This window comes from Dysidea avara, chromosome 3, assembly GCF_963678975.1.
Source record: "Dysidea avara chromosome 3, odDysAvar1.4, whole genome shotgun sequence".
Lineage (NCBI taxonomy): Eukaryota > Metazoa > Porifera > Demospongiae > Dictyoceratida > Dysideidae > Dysidea > Dysidea avara.
In genome coordinates this window covers 36,540,417-36,566,637 of record NC_089274.1, presented here as the reverse complement: position 1 = coordinate 36,566,637, position 26,221 = coordinate 36,540,417, and the positions used below count along the sequence as shown (strand labels likewise).

The following is a 26,221-nucleotide window of genomic DNA, read 5'->3' as shown; positions in this document are numbered from 1 at the left end:
ACTTATACAGACCACAATGCATACACTTGTATTGGGACCCTGTGACAGTTGCAGTTATACAAAGGTGATCACTTAATTCAGGTGACCGTTAACACATATTCTATTTATTATAAGGATGCATGAGTAAATGTATGTATATACCAAGTCACTGTGCATTACATGTATGTCAAAGCAGCCAAACTGTAAAAAAATCAGAAAAGCTTGGTTTTAAATATCATGATAATTATATTTATTCCTGGAAGAGGCTACAGTGATGTTAATGCTAGTCAATTTCAGCCTTGGCGTGGATATATTTACTGATCTTTTTAATGCAAAGAATTGTCCATACTTTATGAATGTACATCAAGTTGCAATAGTTTTTAGATTTACTTCAATTTGTTTATGACCACTGAAAGGGCACATGTTTGGTGATTAAACCGTATTTTAACTTATTCTCATTCCATTTCATTTAGTAGACATGAAAAGTATTCATTTTTGCTAGTTATTTATCATTTTCAGCTGTAATGTCTTGAGCTGCTGTTTGAAATCCTTACATTACTGTTACAGCTAATAACATAATTGTCTATTACATTAGATTCTTGAGCCATTATCATGTGTCTTCATGTTTATTGATACTATGTATTGTTATTATTTTTTGCTTCATTTTAGACACCCAATGTGTTACATTGGCTCCACCCAGTGGTGTTGAAATGTTGTGTTATAATGGTTCCTCACACACCACTACTGGAGTAGGCTATGAGGGAGACACTTGCAGTTTCGCATGTTACACTGGTTATGAGCTAACTGGTAGTGACACTAGGACCTGTCAGAGTGATGCAGGCTGGAGTGGCACTGAGCCTATGTGTGATAGAGGTGGGCAATAGGAGCATGCACATGTACATATGGTTGTTGCATCAATATGCACCAGTATTTCAGTAAGTTTAATTTGATTATAAATGATCAACATGGCTTGTCTATATGTGACCCACTGAGTGAAACCTGACTTGTTTGCATTATTCTGTTTTCGAGATAAATGCCATTGAAATACATCGGGTAAAAAATGTGTACAACATAAATGTTTTAACACATACTTAATTGCTTCAGTAAACAGTAAAGGAAGACTTGAATTAAGCTATCTAATATACCAATGGATTCACCTCTTTATCATACAGTACAGTAGTACTGCTTCAATGGAATTTTCTACTGCCTGCCTGATGCCTTCAGGCAAGCATAACTTGATAATGGCTAAGGCTATGGGCTTGACTTTTTCACTGTTCGACGTCGCTTCGTCCCGAGATGTGCCTTTTGGCATACTACAGTACGTACAATGCATGCATCATGGACTTACCTTTGTCCTCTTTTGTGTCCCATTTCTTTTTGCTGACAGCCCAAGGTGTTGATTTGTGGTAATGCAATGCATGGCTTCCCTACAGTATGTTTGTAAATAATCGTATGTATTTTCTGTGGTGACTGGATTGATAGCAGAGGAAATTCTAACACTGTTCTTCATTTGGAACACTGTGTAACGGGCTGAAAATAGCTGAAGTGAAATGTAATGACTGCTGCATTTTCAAGGCAGTAATTGATAGTGGTTCACCAGTTACAATAATATTACAAAAAAAGTAAACAAACAAGTTTAAGGAAAAATTAGGAATTTTAAGTTTGATTAGGGATCATAGAAAAAAAGTGGGGAAACAAGGGAGGTCGCCTACACCTGAAGATATACTAGTGAACATTTAATCCCTAATTCAGTCTTGGTCTTGGTTATATATAGACAGAATTAGGGATTAATTGTTCACTAGTATATCTGCAGGTGTGGGCAACCTCACCTCCCTTGTTTCCCTACTATGATCCCTAATCGAACTTAAATTTCCTAATTTTTCCTTAATGGAGAGTAAAAATATCTTTGTATTGTTTCTGTACTATGAAGCAAACGTGAGTTACGTGTGTTTGGTTACATTGTGGTAAAACGTATTACATTGTGGTATCATCACCAGTTCTAAGCTTGAACAATGTTCTTTCTTAACAGCATGGCTGTATTTAGGCATACCTTGATGAATGCCCCAGTTAATGAATGCCCCAGTTCATGTTGAATACGTACAGTGACACAAGTCCCAACTCTGTAGCCCATTGCACTCAAGACTTGTGATCAATTAAATAAGTGCCTGTTTTTTCCCATATAGGCACTGTACTGATCGATTGTTTTGCTCTTCTTATTGTCTATTGCTATAACTCTGAAAGCACTTACCAGATAAGGCTGAAACTTTGACAGCCCACTGGTTTTTCCCTATAGACAACAAAAAGTTACAAAATTAATGAAGTTTGAAAACAAGTTAGGTTTTCGCTCAGTGGGTCACATAAAATAGTACCTCAATAATAGTTGGTAATACATTTCAGTGGTAGTAGCTATGTCACAATGTACAAATTTAATATTGTTTAATTGCACTTCTCATATTGCATGTGACCACTCTTTATATTAGACTACATTACTGACAACCATAGTTATATAGTTTAGATAAATATCCTAATAAACAGTCATAATGTGGTTTGGATATTCTAATAAAGATTTCAAGTCTAGGGAAATGTGTAATAGCACAATGGGAGCATAAAAGGGTGCAATGGAGTGTAATTAAGGAAATTTTGGAATAATTCTCCAAACCATAAATGAGCAATATGAAAGCATAATAGGTAAAATTAGTCACCACATGTGGTTTGCTTTGTACTGTATATACAGGTGGATTTGCAGTTACTTGTCCTCCACTTACTGATCCTAATAATGGAATGATTACTTGTCCACTGAGAGATGATGGAGTTCCTTCTTGTAGTTTTACATGTAACACCGGTTTTAAGCTAACTGGTAGTGACACTAGGAACTGTCAAAATGATGGCAGCTGGAGTGGTACTGCGACCTTTTGTCTAAGAGGTATGATGTGTCATTTTGTATATGTTTTTAATGGAGAACTGGAGCCAAAATATATTTTAAATTTTAACACTTAGCTACTGCTGTAGTTATACGTACAAGCAAACAATTTACTACAATTTTATACGTAGTAGCATTGGGCTAGCTGTATAACAACTTTTATAAGAGAGCTGGAGCGATATAGAAGATGTAGAGTTATCTGTGAGAAGCTATCTGATATTTATGCTAACTATGGTTGGTTGACTTGGCTCACATTTGCCTGAATACCACTTTTGTAATTCCAAATGCTGTGAAACCCTGTAAATTCCAGAACTGTTTATCAAAATGCAAGCATTCACGGAGTCCACTTCTGCTGACCTATATAGTTATACTGCATTTACACTTGCCTCATGTTACACATTGGCTCAGTTTGGTACAACTCGTCTTGGCTTTCACCACAGTAAAACACCCACCAAACTGAGCTGAACCAAATCGGGCTAGCCCTCATAAATCTGCCATGCCAGCACGACTCGGTTCGGTTTTCTATATTCAATGTTTCCACTAGATATATCAAAATACAGAACTTTGCATGGGCAACATCAAAGGAAAAGTGTACTTTAAATTTCATAAAGTACACTTTAGGGCAAACAGTGCTTTATTGAGAGTGCTTTATTAAAGCACTCTTTGCAGTGCAATAAAGCACTCTGTGGGCAATAAAGCACTCTGTGGGCAATAAAGCACTCTGTGGGCAATAAAGCACAGTTGCCCACGTGCTCTAGTGCAGCATTTATTTTGACAGGTTTTGGTCACAACCCACAATCAATTCTATTGTGATACATTGTGAAGTAGTTTCATGATATCTCCAGGACTTGTCCATTTAGATGAACGTCTGCCATGCCAAACTATGGTAAACTATATTTGAGTTGCTTTGTTAAACCAGTTTGTGTGCATTCAGGCTTCTAATAATTTGTGCAACGTGTGTTAATTACGAGTTCTAGTGTATGGTGATGCTACACGGCTAGAAAGTTCCATAAATCATTTAAAGCATTGCTTGCTCATGCTATATGAAAAATAAAACACCCAGCGCTTTATTAGCATATCAGCCATGTGCTTCGTACTTTATTTTTCATATAGCATTCGCGGCAATGGTTTAACATATACATAAAGCTTAAATAATAAAAGCAACACTATATCGATTGAAACAATTCAACACTTCATAGCAGGAAGAGCACAAGATTACTTTTGGGTATCAACCACATCATAACGAAGGATAATAGTGGCTGGCATAAGCCATCAACCATCCCTAGCATATTGTTCATGCACGCACAAGCACGCACACACACACACACACACACACACACACACACACACACACACACACACACAGAGACACACACAGAGACACACACACACACACACACACACACACACACACACACACACACACACACACACACACACAAACAAAAGCACACACACATAAAATTGAAACTTACTATTGCACACTAATACACCAAATTCATTTTGGTTTGACCTGTCCAAAGTTGAGAAGTCTAGTTTTTTGATACCCATTTTCTTTCAGATCTCATGATGGCATTGGAAATAATGCAGTACCATTTCTGATGGCCTTGATTACTGGGACAGGGTACTACTAGCTTGAATCTCTCTTTCTGTGTGGCTTATCAAAGAAATGATTTCTGTGTGTTCTGGTGATGTTTATAAGATCTCCACAATCCGTTATTACCAGTTAATTACTTTTTGCACACTATAATTTATTTTGTGTGCAGGTCAGCCCACAATTCATATATTTGTATGCTGATACATTCAACATATTTTGTGCATATTTTACATTAAGATGGTAATGTATAACTTGTTTAACTTGCAGTTACTTGTCCATCACTTGGCAATCCTAATAATGGAGTGATGACTTGTTCACTGGGAGATGATGGAGTTCCTTCCTATGAAGACACTTGTAGTTTCACATGTAACACTGGTTATGTGCTAACTGGTAGTGACACTAGGACCTGTCACAGTGATGGAAGCTGGAGTGGTAGTGAAACCATGTGTAGGAAAGGTAGGAAATGTGTTAGTACATTTACATTGGTGTTTGTATGTCTATATGGAATAGGAACCCGATGATTTAAGGGTACCATATCTAGGCTTAATGCCGATGTTTTTACTTGGGAGAAATCAGTTTACTACTGCTTCTATAGTCTTACTTGTAGTTCACATATAGTACTGCCTATACACTATGTAAATAGTAGTATACATAGTATATACTGCATGCAGTCTCCCAAAAAGCATCTGTCAGTATGAAGTAACCTCTAACAGTGAAAATATCAAGTCCATGGTGTCTGTCATTATTAAGTTGTGCTTGGCATTAGGCAGCTAGTTCGTTAGTCAGCCAGCCAGCCAATAGAAAATTCCACAACATTATATTGCAATTTAACATTTAACAATAGCATTTCATATCGCAGTGAAGGCATTCTTAAGCTTGATATACAAAACCAATGCTACCAAGGCACCATGAAAGTATTGTTATATACGTAGGCTGGTACATTTCATGGAAATGTGCAAACCCTTATGATCCCTACAACACAATACTACCACTACCATACTGTGTAATACTGTACAGCACAAACCAGCTGAATGTCAAACAAGAAATGCACATAACATGCAAGTTATGTTTTCCAGCACATGAGAGATCATGTAAATTAATGTTAAAGGTGTTTGCCATTTGCTGAATCCTTTTCTTGTTCTCACAAAAGGAGATAAATCAAAAAGTACATGTCCAATTTGGGTTACTGGTCAAAACTTTCATTGTTTCTAAATAATTATTTAAAGTTGCATCACAGTGGTGGCAACAGTCATTAACTTTATTTAGTTTATCATTTCAAGTCTCTCCCTACAGTCAGATCCCATATAGTCACTGCCTTTTATTGCTTAGTTTAACTGACTATAGTATGCTCCTCAATGTTTATCACCACTACAGACTTTGTCAGAATAGTTGTGTTTGGACAACCACTGTACTTATTATGTAACCTATTATTATACCAGGCGCTCACCCACAGCCAGGCTGCTAAGTGCCTGCCCAGTTTCTGAAACTATTCTCTACCTGGGTGTTTGTATGTATGTACGTAGTATGTATGTATGTATTTATATATGTTTGTCCTTCCACACCATGTGAGCAATACTTTGTGTACCAAACATAACATGTGGAAGGACTCAAGTTTTTATTGCAAAAAGTGGATAAAACAAAGAAAGGGTAAAATTAAGATTTGTCTAAAAATAAATTTACCATTTTCTTTTTACTTGATACTCACTAGAGGGCCAAAAAAACCACCAGATGGCTTTTTTCAGTTTGAAGGATGCTTTCCAAGGTGGCATTTTGGTGTTTGTTTTATTAGGATGTTTGAAAAAAACAACTGATGATTCCTATTATGAACTTGTTATCATGGTTTATTACACATTTAATCATTTTATACTTTAACTATACACATTTGTGTTGTTTATATTCAACAGAAGGACAACTTTGCATAGAAAATGTCAATGTTCAGCGAATTGGTTTGGATGAAATGAATCATAACAGATTAGGAATTGTTCCACATCTCAGTTTCCAGTGTAATGTCAGAATAACTGGAATCAGAGTCAGATTAATACCTGATAAAGATCGGAATAATTACCCTTACATACAAGTATGGAGACCATCATCACAGGATTCAACAATTTATACTAAAATTGCTCAAGTTCAAGTTGATGAAAGTCACATTGTTGAGTTAACTTATGTAGAAGCAAACATTCCTCTCACTGGTAATAACAGAATACTTGTTCAGTCAGGAGATGTTATAGGATATTATCATCCACCTAATGCTCGTTATAGAGTGAGGACCATAGAGACAGCTGGATATGTATTGTATATGTTTGATGGTGTTGATGGTTCTACTGCTACATCAATTGATTTTAATAATGCTAACCATCACTATGGTTTACGTCAGCCATTAATCCAGTTCACTATTGGTAAGTGGGACAGATTGTCAATATAGGTTAGACTAGAGTACTCAAATACACATAAGGATGTGTATGTAACTACAGTAGGACCTTGATTATCTGAATCTCGATTATCTGATAGTATAAGTGACTGCTCTCTATTAGACTATATTGTCATTAGGTGAATGTTCTATTAGAGTAACTGTATGTTCTATTAGAGTAGTTGAATGGAACTCTGTAGATAAATGAATGGGCTTCATTTATTTTCAGAGTTCACTTTACAGAGTTCACTTTTTAGTTTATTGACTTCATTTTTAAGGCACACAGGTGTTAGGATAATGGAGGTCCTACTGTAGTTTGTCTTTGTCATTGGTTAGCATTACTCTATTGGTGCATACTCTTGATTGCGTACTCAGCTTATAAGAGAATGTCTATCCAGTCACTGGCTTCAATGCTTGCTTTAAAACACTTGTTTTTTTTGTTTAGTAACTAATAATGATGATTTATTAGTAATTGTATTTTGTTCTCATATGGTATTGTCAATAAGCAATTAATCACCTCTTTAAAGAGTACTCATATGTGACCAGCAGTCAATCAAAAACACTCATAGTGTGCCAACGAATTGTGATATAATGTGATTTTCAGACACATATATATTAACTTTTGTGTGGCCTTCTACAAATGGAGCAATAATTACTATGCAAATCCCCTCCACCTTCAGCACCTAATATACATATCACTTTTGAATGAAATTGCCATATGCATTCCCAACATATGGCACTCAAAGTTTGACTAAGTTTTATGGTTTCTTTTCTTCAGAAGTCTAGAATTTATTGTGCAAAAATGATTATAAAATGCAAACACATAATTTGATTACCTCGAAATATGGCACTTATTAAGTATGTGTTGAGGTGAGCATGCACACAAGTCTGATGCACATTGACACAGTATGGATAATCATTTGCATAAAGACCAATATAAAATATATTATATGCCAAGCTAAGCTAAAATTGACTAGTATTAACATCATTGCAGCCATTCCTAGCCACTAATTTAAATTTCATGATATTTTAAGCCCTATTTGTTTTTACTTTGGCATACATGTAAATGCACAGTAACACCAGTGTAATCTTAAGTTACTTCATTTTGTTTGTGACCACTTAAGGGAATGTGAATGGTGATTAAACTGTATTATAAACTTTCCCCTTTACCATTTTATGTTGGAGACATAAATATTTTTGTACAACTCGATGGGTGAGTAGTTACTTATAATTTCCAGCTGGAGTTACTGTTTAAAACTCATTGTATTACAGTTACATCTAATAGCAAAACTTTCTCTTGCTTCATTAACTTTAAGCAACACAACACTTTATCATGTGTGATACTGTATTGTTATTATTTCTACTTCATTTTAGACACCCAGTGTGTTACATTGGCTCCACCTAATGGTGCTGAAATGTTGTGTTTTAATGGTTCCACGCATACCACTGGAGTGGGTTATGAGGGAGACATTTGTAATTTTACATGCAATACCGGTTATGAGCTAACTGGTAGTGACACTAGGACCTGTCAGAGTTATGCGGGATGGAGTGGTACTGAGCCCATTTGCACAATAGGTGAGTAATGGGAGCATGCACATCTGTATATGTGACAGTCTTAGCTAAAACTGGACTTGTTCGCACAAGCATGTATAGTGAGAAAATCGAAATTTAAGCTAAATTTGTATAATCACGTATGTTACAAAGAAAAATATACGAGTTTTTATCGGACCATTACTCAAAAAAGGAAGACACAAATGGATTAAAACTATATGCCATCCTATTCTCCTGTTCATGAAAGTTTGAAAATCTTTGTTTTGTTTCTGTAGCCCTAACAGTGTGCATGTCATGTGCTTTTGTTTACAATGCAGTAAACGTAAGCAAGATCGTCATCGTTTCTTCAACTAAACCACCTTCATACCTATATGTGTAGGTGACTACAGGGCTAACACTCTACTTTGGCTAATTTGCTAATCCACAGTGAACATTTTTAGCCAAATTGCAACATTGTAAACTAATGTAAATGCTAGTTATGGCTGTGAATGTAAGCGCCTGTAGTTTATTTTCGGTATAGTCGCTGTACTAATTGATTATTTTGCTCTTCCTACTGTCTAGTACTATAATTCCAAAATTACTCACCACAGAAAGCTGAAACTTTGGTGATCCATTCCTTGGGTACTGCAGATAATGCTGAGAAGATTTAAAAAATTGGAAGGTGTGCGAACAAGTCGAGTTTTTGCTGAGACAGTTGTATCTAATCAAAAACATCCAAGCTGTAAAAAAAGGAGTGCGGCCCTTGAAAAGGCTATGGTGAAAAAGATGTGAAATCCAAGGTGGCGGCCAAGAAATGGCTGTGATGGTAGGTTAATGGTAAAAAAATTTAATAACAACACTTCAGGTGAATTTGGTGCCGCTTGGTCAATTGGCACAAAATTCACCTGAATTGTCGTTATTGAAATTTTTACCATTAACCTACCATCACAGCCATTTCTTGGCCGCCACCTTGGATTTCACATCTTTTTTCACCATAGCCTTTTCAAGGGCCGCACTCCTTTTTTTACAGCTTGGCTGTTTTTGATTAGATTTCACTTCTTTTTGTATTGTATACCCCAAAGCCGGCCTATGGCCAACTTTGGGGCTTTTTAACTTATATATTTTTCTTTACCACAGGAAAAAGAAAAAGATGAAGCAGATTTTATAAATACTTTAACTCATTCTGATTTTATCAGTAAATGTACAAATTATATATATAATACATATATCAAGAGTTCATAATATAAAAAGAGAGCATATATTTATTACATGTCAATTAATCCCCACAGGATAATTTGCAGCTGACCTCTCAACTGGGTGACTTGAAATGTAGCTGAACTCTCTACAGGGTGATCTGCTTGTACGTAGATGAACTCTTTACAGGATTCTCTCTACAGGGTGACTTGACTCTTGCTGAACTCTCTGCAGGGTTATCTGTTTGTAGTTGAATTCTCTACAGGGTGATTTGTTTGCAGCTGAACTCTCTACAAGGTAACTTCTTCTAGCTGATCTGTCTACAGGGTGACTTGTTTCTAGCTGGTCTCTCTACAGGGCAATTTGTTTGTAGCTGAATTCTCTACAGGGTGATGTGTTTGCAGCTGAACTCTCTACATGGTGGTTGCTTTGTAGCTGAACTCTCTAAAAGGTGACTTCTTCTAGCTGAACTCTCTACAGCATGATCTTTTCATAGCTGAACTCTCACAGGATGATTTGTTTGCAGCTGAACTCTCTACATGATGATTTCTTTGTAGCTGAACTCTCTACAGGGTGATTTGTTTGTAGCTGAAATCCCTACAAGGTAACTTCTTCTAGCTGATCTTTCAACAGGGCAATTTGTTTGTAGCTGAGTTCTCTACAGGGTGTTTGTTTGCAGCTGAATTCTCTACATGGTGGTTTCTTTATAGCTGAACTCTCTACAAGGTGACTTCTTTTAGCTGATCTCTCTACAGGGTGATTTGTTTGTAACTGAACTCTCTACAAGGTGATACTTCTAGGGGATCTCTCTACAGGATGACTTGTTTCTAACTGTACTCTCAACAGGGTGATCTGTTCATAGCTGAACTTTCAACTGGGTGATTTGTTTGTAGCTGAACTCTCTACATGGTGGTTTCTTTGTAGCTGAACTCTCTACAAGGTAATTTCTTCTAGCTGAACTCTCTACAGGGTGACTTGTTTCTAGCTGATCTCTCTACAGGGTGATCTGTTCATAGCTGAACTTTCTACAGGGTGATTTGTTTGCAGCTGAACTCTCTACATGGTAGTTTCTTTGTAGTTGAACTCTCTACAATGTGACTTCTAGCTGAACTTCTACAAGGTGACTTGTTTCTAGCTGATCTCTCTACAGGGTGACTTGTTTCTAGCTGAACTCTCTACAGGTGATTTATTTGTAGCTGAACTCTCTACATGGTGGTTTCGTTGTAGCTGAACTCTCTACAAGGTAACTTCTTCTAGCTGATCTTTTTACAGGGCGTATTTGTTAGTAGCTGAGTTCTCTACAGGGTGATTTGTTTGCAGCTGAACTCTCTACATGGGAGTTTCATTGTAGCTGAACTCTCTACAATGTGACTTCTTCTAGCTGAACTCTATACAGGGTGACTTGTTTTTAGCTGATCTCTTTACAAGGTGACTTGTTTCTAGCTGAACTCTCTACAGTTGATTTGTTTGCAGCTGAACTCTCTGCATGGTGGTTTCTTTGTAGCTGAACTCTCTACAAGGTAACTTCTTCTAGCTGATCTTTCTACAGGGTGATTTGTTTGTAGCTGAATTCTCTACAGGGTGATTTATTTGCAGCTGAACTCTCTACAAGGTGACTTCTTCTAGCTGAACTCTCTACAGAGTGATAGAAGAAGTCACCTTCTATCACTCTGAAGAAGTCACCTCATATCTCGGAAATGGCTGGAGCGATTTTCTTCATATTTGGTGTGTAGACTCCCCTTGCTGGCCGGCACCTCTCTAGCAAATTTGGTTCCAATCGGATAAGGGATCACAGAGCTACATAGGTGTGAAAATTGCATTTTTTTTTCTTCCTGTTTTATACTCACGGGTGGCACCCCGGCTTCTTGGGCCGCATGACACACTACCGTGTGTTTTGATACTCAAAAAAATCATTTCCAGCTGCAGTATATAATCTAATCCAAAACAGCCAAACTGTTAAAAAAAAGTGTGCGGCCCTCACAAAGGCTATCGTGAAAAAAGATTTGAAATCCAAGGTGGCGGCCAAGAAATGGCTGTGATGGTAGGTTAATGGTAAAAATTTTAATAACTACAATTCAGATGAATTTGGTGCCGCTTGGTCTTGGCACAAAAATTCACCTGAATTGTCGTTATTAAAATTTTTACCATTAACCTACCATCACAGCCATTTCTTGGCCGCCACTTTGGGTTTCACATCTTTTTTCACCATAGCCTTTTTGAGGGCCGCACACTTTTTTTACAGCTTGGTTGTTTTGGATTAGTTTTCACTTCTTTTTGTATTTGTATACCCCAAAGCCGGCCATAGGCCGGCTTTGGGGCTGTTTTAACCTATCTTTTTTTTTACCACGGGAAGAAGAAAAGATGAAGCAGATGTTAAATACATTAAATATTCCTGAATTTATCAGTAAATGTAAAAATTATATGTACATATATTTATTACAGAACTCTCTGCATGGTGGTTTCTTTGTAACTTAACACTCTACAAGGTGACTTCTTCTAGCTGATCTCTCTACAGGGTGAATTGTTTACAGCAGAGCCATCTACAAGGTAACCCTTCTTCTAGCTGATCTCTCAACAGGGTGATTTGTTTGTAGCTGAATTCTGTACAGGTGATTTACTTGCAGCTGAGCTCTTTACAGAATGATTTCTTTGTAGCTGAACTCTCTACAAGGTAACTTCTTCTAGCTGATCTTTCTACTGAGCAATTCGTTTGTAACTGAATTTTCTACAATGTGATTTGTTTGCAGCTGAACTCTCTACATGGTGGTTTCTTTTTTGCTGAACACTCTTCAAGGTGAATTCTTCTAGCTGATTTCTCTACTGGGTAGTTTGTTTGTAACTGAAGTCTGTACAAGGTGCTTTTTTGTAGGTGATCTCACTGCAGGTTGATTTGTTTGTAGCTGAAATCACTAAAGGGTGATTTGCTTGTAGCTTAACCCCTTACATTGTGTCTAGTTTCTAGCTACTAGCTGATTTCTCTACAGGGTGATTTGTTTGTAGCCGATCTCTCTACAAGGTGATTTGTTTGTAGCTGATCTCTCTGCAGGTTGATTTGTTTGTAGCTGAACTCTCTACAGGGTGATTTGTTTGTAGCTGAACTCTGTATAAGGTGATTTGTTTTGCAGCTGAACTCTCTACATGGTGGTTTCTTTGTAAGTGAACTCTCTACAGGGTGATTTGTTTGTAGCTGAACTCTCTACAGGGTGATCTGTTCGTAGCTGAACTCCCTACAAGGTAACTTCATCTAGCTGATCTTTCTATAGGGCGATTTGTTCGTAGCTGAGTTCTCTACAGGGTGATTTGTTTGCCCTCCTTACATTGTGTCTAGTTTCTAGCTGATGTCTCTACAGGGTAATTTTTTTTGTAGCTGAACTCTCTACAGGATGATTTGTTTCTAGCTTATCTCTCTACAGGTTGGTTTGTTTGTAACTGATCTCTCTACAGGTTGATTTGTTTGTAGCTGACCTCTCTTCAGGGTGATTTGTTTGTACCTGATCTCTCTACAGGGTGATTGTTTGTAACTGATCTCTCTACAGGTTGATTTGTTTGTAGCTGACCTCTCTTCAGGGTAATTTGTATGTAGCTGATCTCCCTACAGGGTGATTTGTTTGTAGCTGACCTCTCTTCAGGTTGATTTGTTTCTATCTGATCTCTCTACTGGGTGATTTGTTTGTAGCTGATGTCTCTACAAGGTAATTTGTTTGTAGCTGAACTCTCTATAAGGTGATTTGTTTGTAGCTGATCTCTCTGCAGGTTGATTTGTTTTAGCTGAACTCTCTACAAGGTGATTTACTTGTAGCTGAACTCCTTACATTGTGTCTAGTTTCTAGCTGATGTCTCTACAGGGTGATTTTTTGTAGCTGAACTCTCTACAGGGTGATTTGTTTCTAGCTTATCTCTCTACAGGTTGATTTGTGTGTAACTGATCTCTCTACAAGCTGATTTGTGTGTAGCTGATCTCTCTGCAGGTTGATTTATTTCTAGCTGATCTGTCTACAAGTTGATTTGTTTGTTGCTGATCGCTTTAAAGGTTGATTTGTTTGTAGCTGAACTCTCTGCAAAATGTTTTGTTTGTAGCTGATCTCTCTACAGGGTAATTTGTTTGTAGCTGAACTCTCTCCACAGTGACTTGTGTGTAGCTGAATTCTCTAGACAGTGACTTAATTGTAGGTGAACTCTCTACAGGGTGCATAACTTGTTTATAGCTGAACTCTCTTCAGTGTGACTTGTAATGTTCTGAATCTCTACAGTGATATATTTGTAGCTTAACTCTCCACAGGGTGACTTGCTTCTTGCTGAACTGTCTCTAAGATTAACTATTTGCAGCTGAACTCCCTACAGAATAACTTGTAATGTAATAGAATTCTATAATGGAGTAAATAAATTAGCTGAATGCTCTATTAGGGTGACTGTTCTATTAGAGTATCTTGATCTCGCATTTGCTACACGGAGTTGGCTTTCGAATCATAACTCAGTGGTTTGTAATCCAATTCTTCTATACTACTGCAAGGACTTTCTATGAAGAGTATTCCAGCTATACACCGATTTTCAGCTCATTACTCTAAGCGGTTTGCCTAGTAGGCGTAATAACTAATACTTTTTTATTCATAAAAATTGATCGCGTAATTGTGACACAGGTTGGGGTTTGTGTCATATCTCCGTGGTCTTTATCTCGATTCCTTTCAAATCACCAAAAGGCACTCCTACGATGGTTACTCCATCTACAAATCAATTTTCAACCTTATTCCTTGAAGCGGTTTACCCTGTAGGCGTGACAACAAATCAATCTTGTTTTACGCGAATAATCGGTCTTAACTCCTAAACCATTCATCGGATTTGCACCAAATTTGATGCAGGATTCGCCTTTGGACTCCCTTTCTGTGTGCCAAATTTCAAGGCGATCGGAGTATGCGTTTGCGTTTTATAGCAATTTTTGCAAGTGTGCGAAAACACGAAGAAGAAGAATAATAAGAAGAAAAAAATGAAGAAAAAAAATCGAAACTTTTGCAGCTTGTATCTCGGAAATGGCTGGAGCGATTTCCTTCAAATTTGGAATGTAGACTTCCCTGGCTGGCGGGCAACTCTGTAGCAAATTTAGTTCCAATCGGATAAGGGATCACCGAGATACAAAGGTGTGAAAAAGACGTTTTCTTTCTTCCTGTCAATATACTCACGGTGTGGCGCGCCGGCTTCTTGGGCCGCACGACACACTACCGTATGTCTTGAGTGATACAGTTGTGTTGATAGATCAAAGTATTTAATTCATATTAAAGCAGTCACATGCAACATATACATATTCAGCGTTGAAACCGGGTCACTACTGCTGACCCGGATGACCCACTGACCCGGATGTGACCTGGATTGACCCGGATTAATTAAAGCCGAGGCGTGTGATAAGAACTATGTTTCAGGTAGTCTCAAGCGAGCGAGACTACATTTTGAGCATTTGATTTGTGCATAAACGAGTAGTTATGTGATAACTAAGGTGGTAAGCTTATAATTTAAAATCAACCAGTGGGTTATGGTTCTACGTAGCTACTGTGAGTTTATAGACAGCAATTGGGTGTGGCTTCATGCATACCTAGTATTACAACTTCCCGATATATTGAAGTGAGTGTGGCTCACAAAAGTACTTATCCTGCTGCAAGACTTGACTATATACAACTCTTACAATAATTGATTAGTGGGCGTGGTTCTACGTAAACTTGCAGACAGTCAGTGGACACAGTTTTCGTGCTACAGACTGCACTTACTAATAAATGGGCATGGCTGAGTGTATGTTTGTAATACAATAAGTGGGCTTGGCTCACAAAAGATCTATGTGACTAGTTTCCACGTCGTCAAATGAACAGTTTTGTTTCTCACGTGGTCTAATCCGGGTCAGAACTGGATAAGTTGTAAACTGGGTTGGACCCAGATGACCGGAGAAAATGTGACCCGGTTGACCCAGATGACCCAACCCGGTTTCGACACTGGTATGTAGCTGCTTATTGAGAGAACTATAATTGAAGAAATTATTCTAGCAGAGGGATTGTAGTGAAATGTCCTAATGGAACACAATCATAATGTGGTCTAGATATAATTCAAGTCTAGGGAAATGCAATAGCACAATATAATTGGGACGTGATAATGATACTCACATGAGCAATTTAAATGCATAATAAGTCAGGCCTGCACTGCAAAATTAGCTATTATGTTGTATACACTGCAGGTACTTGTCCTCCACTTACTGATCCTGATAATGGAGTAATCATTTGTTCACTGGGAGATGATGGAGTTCCTTCCTATGAAGATACTTGTAGTTTCACATGTAACACTGGTTATGTGCTAACTGGTAGTGACACTAGGACCTGTCAGACTGGTGGGAGCTGGAGTGGTAGTCAGACCATTTGTCAAAGAGGTATGACATGTGTTTTGTATGTATGTGTTAAATGCCAATCAGAATGGAGAACTGCAGCACAAACTTTAAGGTGATACTGAATCAAATAAGTCCAGTCACGTAATGGTTAACCAATGCCTATACCAATGTTTTAATGGTGTGTGATGCATAATTTTGAATTTATTTAGCGAGAAAGGATATCACACAGCTAGTCCTGGAGCACTCTATATGCATAACGGTAATCAGGCGATGGCAGCTGGTGCCATTCGTCAGATGCAATTGAAAACTGGAAATGGAAACTGAAATGGTCAAATCGTTATATACATGTATCCTAGAGTGAAGCCAGTCACCTTTTAACAAATACCACCTTTAACAAAGACCACCTCTGTATAAAGACCACTTTGTAATTGAATTCTAAAGATAGTTAAGGCATACTTAATGATCTAATCATGGTCACCTTTTGTAAAGACCACTTCTTTACATGGTAATATTTGATAAGTTCCACCACCAAACATGGTTTCATGGCTCATAGAAAGGGGTCTATGCCATCTACCATATTTTGATTCACACTTCACTAAAGACCATCTGACTATCCATACCATTATTGCTTAGGTTCTACCGTGTCATACAAAAATAGTCCTGAAGTGTAGCTACAGTGGTGTAGTACACTTTAATAAAGAAAACTGAGGTCTCATGTAAGGAGATGACTTTAAGGGCCTAATGTTTTTTTTTTAAAAACTGAACTGGCTGTTTTGATAAAGTCATGAAATATCTATTATTAAGATGTGAAGAAGTGGTCTTTGTAAAGAGGGTGTTTCCAATTGCCCATTTATCAGTGAATTAGCCAGAATTGTGACAAGGTAATGATAACTTTAATGTTGATAATTTTAGTGAATAACTTAAGGGGTATCAATAACAATGGCTGGGTGATCTGACAAAGCTTGTGTTAGCTCACTGAAATGCTTTGCTATGGTCTGTGAGTTTCCACATTTGTTTGCACATGACCACAAACATGCTGTCCAATTAACTTTGAATGGCAGCCTTAATCAATTCAGTGCCACCTTAAGATATATACTTGTTTACAATTAGAAGTATTAATTTGAAAGTTAAGTAGGGTTCCAACAATTAAAAGTAGTGAAACAAGATAAATGAATGATCGTAGTTACGTATTGCAACATGACTATGTGCTCTACATTTCATTCCTTGGGTCTCTAAAATAGTGCAGTGACTCGGATTTATGCAGTAACCTACACTTATGTTTAAATCCACAAAATATGTTGTAAAGTTTGTGGATGACACCTGTACAAAGGATAAAAGCCTGCAAATACCAAAGCATTCGTCAGTGCCATTGTCTATAGCTACATACTTAAAAAAAAAAAAAAAAAAAAAACATGGTGAATAGTGTGCATTTAAATAATTATATATGACACTATTGTATCAGCCATATGTGCTGTTCAGGATACAGCTTAATAATTTAGTACTAGCAGCAAAACAGTGTAGGAATTATAACAATGGCTTATTTACCATGTGAGTAGTATATAGCGTTGGCTTAAATAACAACTCAACCCAACACTATATATACCAAGCAACAATATCTCAATCCCATCTCACCAGGCCTGTTCACAATCATGAGAAGCTTTCTGATTTCATCACTTTTTGCAAAAGAATCTAGACCAGCACAAGCAAGGATAGGGATACAGCGCATAGAAAATGTAGTGCATTGTCATTGATTTTAACAGTGTGCACACTATTTTGAAATAAACTAGATTACTTATACGCATGTTAATTGCTAACTATTGTGACAGTTTTTTGCTTGGTGACCATTTTCTGTTTGTAGTTTTAATATGTTGTATATTTTGTATTCAGTACATGGGCAAGCTTGTATAGAAAATGTCGATGTTCAGCAAAGTGGTAGTGATGACATGACTCATAACAGATCAGGAATTGTTCCACATCTCAGTTTTCATTGTAATGTCAGAATAACTAGAATCAGAGTCAGATTACTACCTGATAGACATAGGAAAAATTATCCTTACATACAAGTATGGAGGCCATCATCACAGGATTCAACAATTTATAGTAAAACTGCTCAAGTTCAAGTTAATGAAAGTCACATCACTGAGTTAACTTATGTAGAAGCAAACATTCCTCTTACTGGTAACAACAGAATACTTGTTCAGTCAGGAGATGTTATAGGATATTATCATCCACCTAATGCCCGTTATAGAGTGAGGACCATAGAGACAGCTAAATATGTACTGTATGAATTTACTGATGATGGTTCTACTACTACATCAGTTGATCTTAACAATGCCATTGATCACTCTGGTCTAAGTCAGCCATTAATCAATTTTACAGTTGGTAAGTGTACATAACTTTTGTTCATTAAGGTTTAGCAAGAATATCGTAATATGGGACAATGACTTGGTATTATCAAATGCTCTATTGTAGCATACCCAAACTTTTCCCTGATACTCTATATTTATCCCAGCTTTGTTCTAATGATTATACTTCATTTTGTGTTATAAAAGTGGCAGTAGTCATGACTTGCCATCTGGAAAGTTTCATATACCTTCATAGCGACCTGAAACTTACTGATGAGTTCCTATGAATATTTTTATAAAGGATTTTCTGACTAATTGACTAATTACTCTCAAATACAGCTCAGCAAAAGATAATGCTGTATACATCTGGGTTAGATTTTTCACATCTAGATGCCCCTTGATGTACATACTGCAGTATATACAATGCATGCATACATCATGTTCTTACCTCTGTCTTTCTGTGTCCCAATTCTATTTCCTCTAGCTCAAAGATGTAAATTTGCCACATGGGTAGTGTATCAAAGGCTATGTGTGTTGGCAATTATGTTGTGGTAGGAAAAAGTGGTATGTAAGCCAGTGAGAAATCAATCAATGTGGGCTTTTGGGCTAATTATTTAATAACATGCTTGTCTTTTGCATTGGCTTCTGAGCCACACTACATATGTAAGTTTTGTGTGTTTTGTTTTTATTGGTGATATAATTTGTTTTGGTAACATAGACACCCAGTGTGTTACATTGGCTCCATCTGATGATCTTGAAATGTTGTGTTCTAATGGTGCCACATTTACCACTGGAGTGGGTTATGAGGGAGACACTTGTAGTTTCACATGTAACACTAGTTATGAGCTAACTGGTAATGACACTAGAACTTGTCAGAGTGATGGGAGCTGGAGTGGTAGCAAGACCATTTGTAAAAGAAGTGAGTAATGTGTATGTGTGGATTATGCTCTACATGCAGTCTTACTACATTCTTTTGCTTTTGGTTTACAAACAATTTAACTGCTACAGTATTTCTCTCTACACCTACTATTGGAAGACACCCAAGTTACTAACCAGTTAAAAGGAATTAAATAGGGATGTAGGAACACTGAATGTAAATGCAAGCATGGATAAAGGCCAATGTTAAACATAGTTTGCTGTTGCAAGAATAATGTCACTATAACATGAGACCAAGGCAGAACCAAGATCGAGTGTAATAACAATAATATCAATCAAATATATTACGCGTACCACTTTAACACCTTACTTCAAAGGAAAGAGAAGGTGAATAATATCAATAGCACTGCTACTGCTACCAGTGCTCAGGAATGCTTCAAGGAGAAATGGAGGTAGTATATCAAAAAAAAACAAACAATCATTCTAGAAGGGAGTATATTTTTGATATACTACCTCCTTTTCTCATTAATGCATTCCAGGCATTCCCAAAAATCATGTATTTCTAATGAAATTTCTTCATCTCTTCTGCTATAATACAATGACACTTTATGGGATCAGTTGTGGGATTTAGTTATGTGAATAATGTAAAGCTGGAAGTTGTGGACTTGGAAATAGTGGAAACAACTTTAGTTTATTTATGGCTGGTAAACTAACTACTTTGGTTTACTTGAAACATCGTTATGAGCTCGTGTTTTGACTTTCATTACACAATGCAACTATTACATATCCCAGTGTACAAATGTTTAAGGATATTAGACTGTTGGGTAATATGGATAAGTTTGTTATCACTGGGTTATATAACTTACTTATTACTAAGTATCAGAGCCTGAATGTCTGTTATTACCCATCGTGGCACTTTATAACTCCCATACAGTGGGATTGTTGTATTAACGTTCATTTACTTGATCACTCCAGATATCAGCTCTTTCAGTCACCAGTTATTTTTATTTGCAAAATTGCACTATTATTTTTGCAGCTAAGCTGATTTTTTTTTGCATAGATAATATATACCGATGGATAGTATACGAGTGCAAGTCTTAAGTTAACTGAGTCAATGTGACTATAAAAATGACAGTTAACAGTTACTGGCTTTTTGTTTTCATATGGCAGGACATACTTGCCCATCACTGACTGATCTTAAAAGCGGAGTGATGACATGTTCACTGGGAGATGATGGAGTTCATTCCTATAAAGACACTTGTAGTTTCACATGTAACACTGGTTATAAGCTGTTTGGTAGTGATACTAGGACCTGTCAGAGTGATGGAAGCTGGAGTGGTATTGATACCCTGTGTGTAAAAGGTAACTAGCAAATATATGATTGCATGAATATAAGAATGCTTGTGTATGTACATGTGTTGTGGAGGATAGAGCATTATATTAAAAGTGGTTAGTAGAATGCCAATAATTTTGCTTGAGCAAATATAATTCTTTGAGTAACACTGTAACATTACTATTGTCCAGCTGATATTAGCAAATGATATAGCTAGGTGTTAACTAGGTGAGTTCTCATGGAATAACACATTGGGTTGTTAATAATATAATGATATCCAAGGAAGGACATTACGTATCTATTATGGTTGAAATGATCGGTATTCGAGTACTCTCTAGAGTTAACAATCAAGAACTCATGATTACTAGTTGCATGTAGTCATACCCTTTTGACATGTTTTGTACCAACCTTAAACAGTTTACAGCTTTTCAAGTGTAACAACAATGATACACACACTGTATTAAAGTACTGATGTTAGTGTCCCTTACAAAAAATTATGTCGATCAAACTCTACAGCCTTCATTGTGTCACTCCCTGATGACAAAAGCACCATGTGAGCTGGGTCATGTGATCTTAACGAGTACTCAAGTACCAGTTTTACTATCCAAGTACCAAAATCTTTAATGAGTACTCATCAAATATTAGTATTTATTTCAGCCCTAGTATCTATGTAGTCATTCGCAAGGCTTGAAAACCTCTTGTAGGACACTGTTCCTGTCCTCACAGTGATATTGTATGCACTCATGTAGTATGAATAAGATGTTTATGTGTGTCTATAAAAATGTGTATTGCTCTATACATATGTGTACAGATGAACTTGTTGAGTGTCCTCCACTCACTAATCCTATTAATGGCATGATGACTTGTTCACTGAAAGATGTTGGAACTCCTTCCTATGGAGACACTTGTAGTTTCACATGTAAAATTGGTCATGAACTAAATGGTACTAGCACTAGGACCTGTCAGAGTAATGGGAGCTGGAGTGGTAGTGAGGCCATTTGTAAAAGAGGTAAGTAGCAAATGTATGTTTGTATCCAAGTATGTTTGTATGTATGTACATACATGTGTATTTGTTTGTTGGTAGAATGGTACTGCAGTAGAACAATCTCAAAGCTAGTTACTGTATAATTCCCAGCTACTGTTTTTCTGCATTGAGTGAAAATTTCTTTCAGTCTAACATTTGCAGTATGTAATACAATGGCCTTGCAGTAGACGTGCATATAATGCTCATGATAGACTGTAACTGTTGTATTAGGCTTCCAGAGTACAACTAGCAGTAAGGTAGATTTTTATTCAAGTTCATGTCTATTTTCCCCTAAGTTTGTCTTTTCAGTCTACCCATCAATTTCAAAGTCAAACTAACCCGTGACACCTACCTATGCAATCACAAAGTGGTGCTGGAATAGTGACCTGCAAGAGTTGTGCAAGGTTCCTATGTGGGGGTTCTAGGAGGTCCCTATTGGTGATGATGTGAGCACTCAATGTCCCTTAATTCATCTGTTTACCATTTAATGAGACATAATTAAAATCAGTTCTATATACATCACAGTAATTTGAAGTCATTGTTTGAGGTCATAACTCCACTACCAAAGGTGATGTATTTACACTAGTGGGTATGGTCAAGTCTATATAGGTAAACTGCAAGACTTTAAGATGATGTTAGCATGATTTTAAGAATAGACTGTTAAGCTGAAAGAAATCTTGTTACTTTGATCTAATAGAGCAGTCAGAGCTACCACATATGTAACTATTATACCTGCATATGGTCTGACTGCTGCAACCTTTCATCTGTTCTTAAATTGTTGTAGAGAGATAGCAATTGCGAAGAACCTGGCATGTCCTGACTTTTTAAACTGCTCTATCAGAGTATCTCATGGTTTACAAAGGCCAATTCTCTTTAGAGCTTACTATGATTAACGTTCTTAGCATAGTGTCCTTATAATTGCACCAATATAATTGCAAATTCTTTAAGTTGGTCTAACTATGATCTTGGGTCATAAGCTAAAATATCAAGATTAACAGTAGCACTTAGGGTAACTGTATCTTGAGGGAAGTCTGCATCCAACCAACAAGGTATACCTTTTCTAACTACCTGTCTAAGCCAGTCACTTTGAGCCTAAATTCCCTTAATAAATATCTCACCAAGGAAACGTATTTGGGTTCTTAGAGAGGTAGACCTTCTATACAGGTGGCTAGTATAACAAGTTTCACTGTACCACCTAAAGCTGTTGTTATTGTTTTTTACTTTTATGTTTGCGTGTGTGGATATTATGACCTTGTAGTTGCTTGTTTTCCACTGACTAATCCTAACAATGGAGCAATCACTTGTTTTCTGGAAAATAGCAATGGAGTTCCTTTCTATGAAGATGCTTGTAGTTTCACATGTAACACTGGATTTCTACTAACTGGTAGTAATTTTAGGATGTGTCAAAGTAATACGAAATGGAGTGGTACTGAACCCATCTGTAAAAGAGGTAGGTAGTACATGTTGTAATGTGTGTATCATGTTATGATATGCTGTCTGTGTTATAGTATGTTCATGTTGAGCTGAATCCTGAAAAACAGCTAAAAATTAAAGTGGATTTTTTCTCAACAGAGTTAACATTTCAGCCAATCAGATGATTATTGGTAACAGCAAAGGTGTCAATAACAGACACGTACGGTTTGGCTCCATCACAAGTTCGGAAAAGGGCTGTAATGGACACTGTGCTTATATGGCTTCCCCATAGAAAAGTATTGTGAAAATTTTGATTGGCCATAAATATTATGTCAAACTTTTTGAACAAAAAGATTTTGAAATATTTTTAGCGGGTCAAGCAGTACTACAAATGAGCCCAAAATTTCAAGATTACGTGTAATTGCATCCACGAGTTATTAAATGTTTTTGAGGATTCAGCTCAACATGAACATACTATAGTCACATGTACCTCTAAGCGTTATACAACAATGATCTATTTTTTGGTGTTGTTCACTCATTTGTGGACAGTAGGGCTTTTCCTTGTGTATTGTATATACTGGACTGCTCCATATTTAGCCTTGATAATTGTTTAATAGTGTGTATATGGCACTATGAAGTCTTTGTCTTCTAAAGATTTTACAGTGTATATCATGTGTTGGAGCATGAGAATAGACTAGCTGTTGACCTGTCAACAGATCAATTTTTATGTGTGTTTCTGCTCGTTGTAATTTGTGGAAGGAAGTGATAATATCATATCATATGAATATTTGTCTGAATAACTCATGATCCCTGCTACTATCCCTGGGTCATGGTTATTGTGGAAATGGCAGATAACTTTTTTACTTGCATATGTGTACATTTATACCTTGCTTATTGCATTTTGCAGTTCCCTGTCGATCCCTTACTGCTCCTACCAATGGAGTGATGACTTGCTCACTAGGAGATGATGGAGTTCCTTCCTATGAAGACACTTGTAGTTTCACATGTAACACTGGTTATGAGCTAACTGGTAGTAACACTAGGACCTGTTTGAGCAACAGAATTTGGAGTGGTATGGAGACATTGTGTAGGATAGGTGAGAATGTGTGTGTCCTGTATATATGTATGAGTGTGTAGAGTGGTAGCACGATAATTGAAAGGTGTGATAGTCACCCACTTCATCATATAATTATGGTGTTCACTATGGTACTAAGTAGCAGTGTGCATACTACTTAGAATAGCTATATACATACATAATGTACTGTATATAGGCTTAAAAGCCGTGAACCAGTATAGAAAACTGCACATAGTGATGAGTAATGTTATAGTCTTTATACCCATAATCATTGACTTTTGTTATGTATTCATGTGTTGTAAATCTGTTGTTGTTTTATTTCTGTTACATTCAGAAGGTGGACTGAACTGCACAGATTACGTTGATGTGCAGCGGATTGGTAGTCATGAAATGACTCGTGACAAATTGGCAATTATTCCACGCCTAAATTTTACTTTTAATGCCAGAATAACCAGAATCAGAGTCAGATTACTACCTGATAAACAAAGGAATGATTACCCTTACATACAAGTATGGAGAGCATCATCACAGGATTCAACAGTTTATACTAAAATTGCTCAAGTTCATTTGAAACCCAGTCACATCACTGAACCAACTCATGTGATAGCAACTATTCCTCTCACTGGTCTTAACAGAATTCCTGTTCAGTCAGGAGATGTTGTAGGATATTATCACCCATTTGATGCTCATCTTAAAGTGAGGACTATAGAGACAGCTGGATATGTGCAGTATCTATTTGAGGGTATTGATGGTTCTACTGCTAAATCAGTTGATCTCAATAATGCCAACTATCGCTCTGTTCTTCGTCAGCCATTAATGCACTTTACAGTTGGTAAGTAGAGTAAATTGTAAGTTTTATTCACATTCCATCATTTCTAGGTTTAATAAAAGCTTAATTTTATGTGATAGTTATCCAGTCCTTGGGCTAGGGCATAATTAAAACTGTCTGAGCAAACCCCTCAGTATTTACACCGTTTCTTTTATTGCCTCAGTAGTACCTACCTAAAAGTGTTCACTAGGGCTGAGCGATACTACCGTTTTAGCGATATATCACGATATTTTGAAAGTATTGATATCGCAATATTTTGTTATTAACTATCGTGATACCATACCTGTATATTACTGTTATTAAAAAGCCATTTGTTATGCAGTACTAGGCTCAAGAATCCTTGTAAGTCATAACCTGGTTACCCCTGCAGAGAGGTGTGAACACCATAACCTCAAAGCATGTGTTACAATAACTGTTACTGTAAACAAGGTTGACAGTGGCTAGTTTGATGCTACTTTTGAAGACATCCTGCAGGAATACTGAGGAATACACTATGTAGCACCAGCTATGATTGACATATTTGTAAGTATCGTAAAGTATTCAGTATCGTGAATAGTGGCTTTAGTATCGATCGTGATACTAAAATGGCAGTATCGCTCAGCCCTAGTGTTCACTATGAAATAGGTTACCACAGTTTCAGCCTATTGTACTAGACAGTAGGAAGAGTGAAAAATCCATTTGTACCACAGTGATACTCAAGATAAACTACAGGGGCTTACATTCCAGGCCATAACTTGTGTATACATTGGTCTATAGAGCTGGACTTGGTTCAAAGTGTTCATTCACCACGAGTCACCAAAATATTTTTATCCCTGTATCTCCTTGCACATACAAGCATTTTTTATACATCTACCACATTGTAAATAAATGCTTATACATGTATTTTGCATGCTTTTAAAGACTATTCAAATGAAACCAAGACAATCAAAGTCTCCATGAACAGGTAAACAAAATAGTGTATAATTTTAATCTAACTTCGCTGAGAAACAGTGAGAAACTTGCTTATATTCTCTTTATAGTATGGTACATACTGCTCAAATACATCATTTTGCAACAGTGCAAACAATTTAAAACTCGCTAATTAAAGGGCATGGCACCCGTTTTGATTTTGACTGTTCATTTCAAACCAATTGGGATGAATACTCACATGCAAAATGGATTCCACGCCCTTTAATTAGCAAGTTTTTCAATTCCTTACACTCAAACAAGACAACGTTGCATTTGAGCAGTACTGTATGTATGGTTTCACCCATTGTTTCCTAAAGTGAACTGTGCAGGTTATTGCTGAGATAGTCACATAATGTTAGACAAATCCTGAGTGGCCATACTATAAGTAAT

General features: G+C 36.9%; 1 protein-coding gene across 1 annotated transcript in view; it reads left to right on the top strand.

Annotated features, from left to right (window-relative positions):
• The window catches only part of LOC136248481 (sushi, von Willebrand factor type A, EGF and pentraxin domain-containing protein 1-like), a 129,571-nt gene that overhangs the window by 83,572 nt on the left and 19,778 nt on the right, over positions 1 to 26,221 (top strand). Inside the window, exons 22-34 of the mRNA XM_066040259.1 lie at positions 649 to 852; positions 2,714 to 2,902; positions 4,764 to 4,952; positions 6,401 to 6,895; positions 8,281 to 8,481; positions 15,842 to 16,030; positions 17,876 to 18,370; positions 19,052 to 19,252; positions 20,380 to 20,571; positions 21,354 to 21,551; positions 22,825 to 23,016; positions 23,887 to 24,075; positions 24,389 to 24,886. Of these exons, the coding sequence (XP_065896331.1) occupies positions 649 to 852; positions 2,714 to 2,902; positions 4,764 to 4,952; positions 6,401 to 6,895; positions 8,281 to 8,481; positions 15,842 to 16,030; positions 17,876 to 18,370; positions 19,052 to 19,252; positions 20,380 to 20,571; positions 21,354 to 21,551; positions 22,825 to 23,016; positions 23,887 to 24,075; positions 24,389 to 24,886 (3,432 nt within the window). The remainder of the gene's footprint in view (positions 1 to 648; positions 853 to 2,713; positions 2,903 to 4,763; positions 4,953 to 6,400; positions 6,896 to 8,280; positions 8,482 to 15,841; positions 16,031 to 17,875; positions 18,371 to 19,051; positions 19,253 to 20,379; positions 20,572 to 21,353; positions 21,552 to 22,824; positions 23,017 to 23,886; positions 24,076 to 24,388; positions 24,887 to 26,221) is intronic.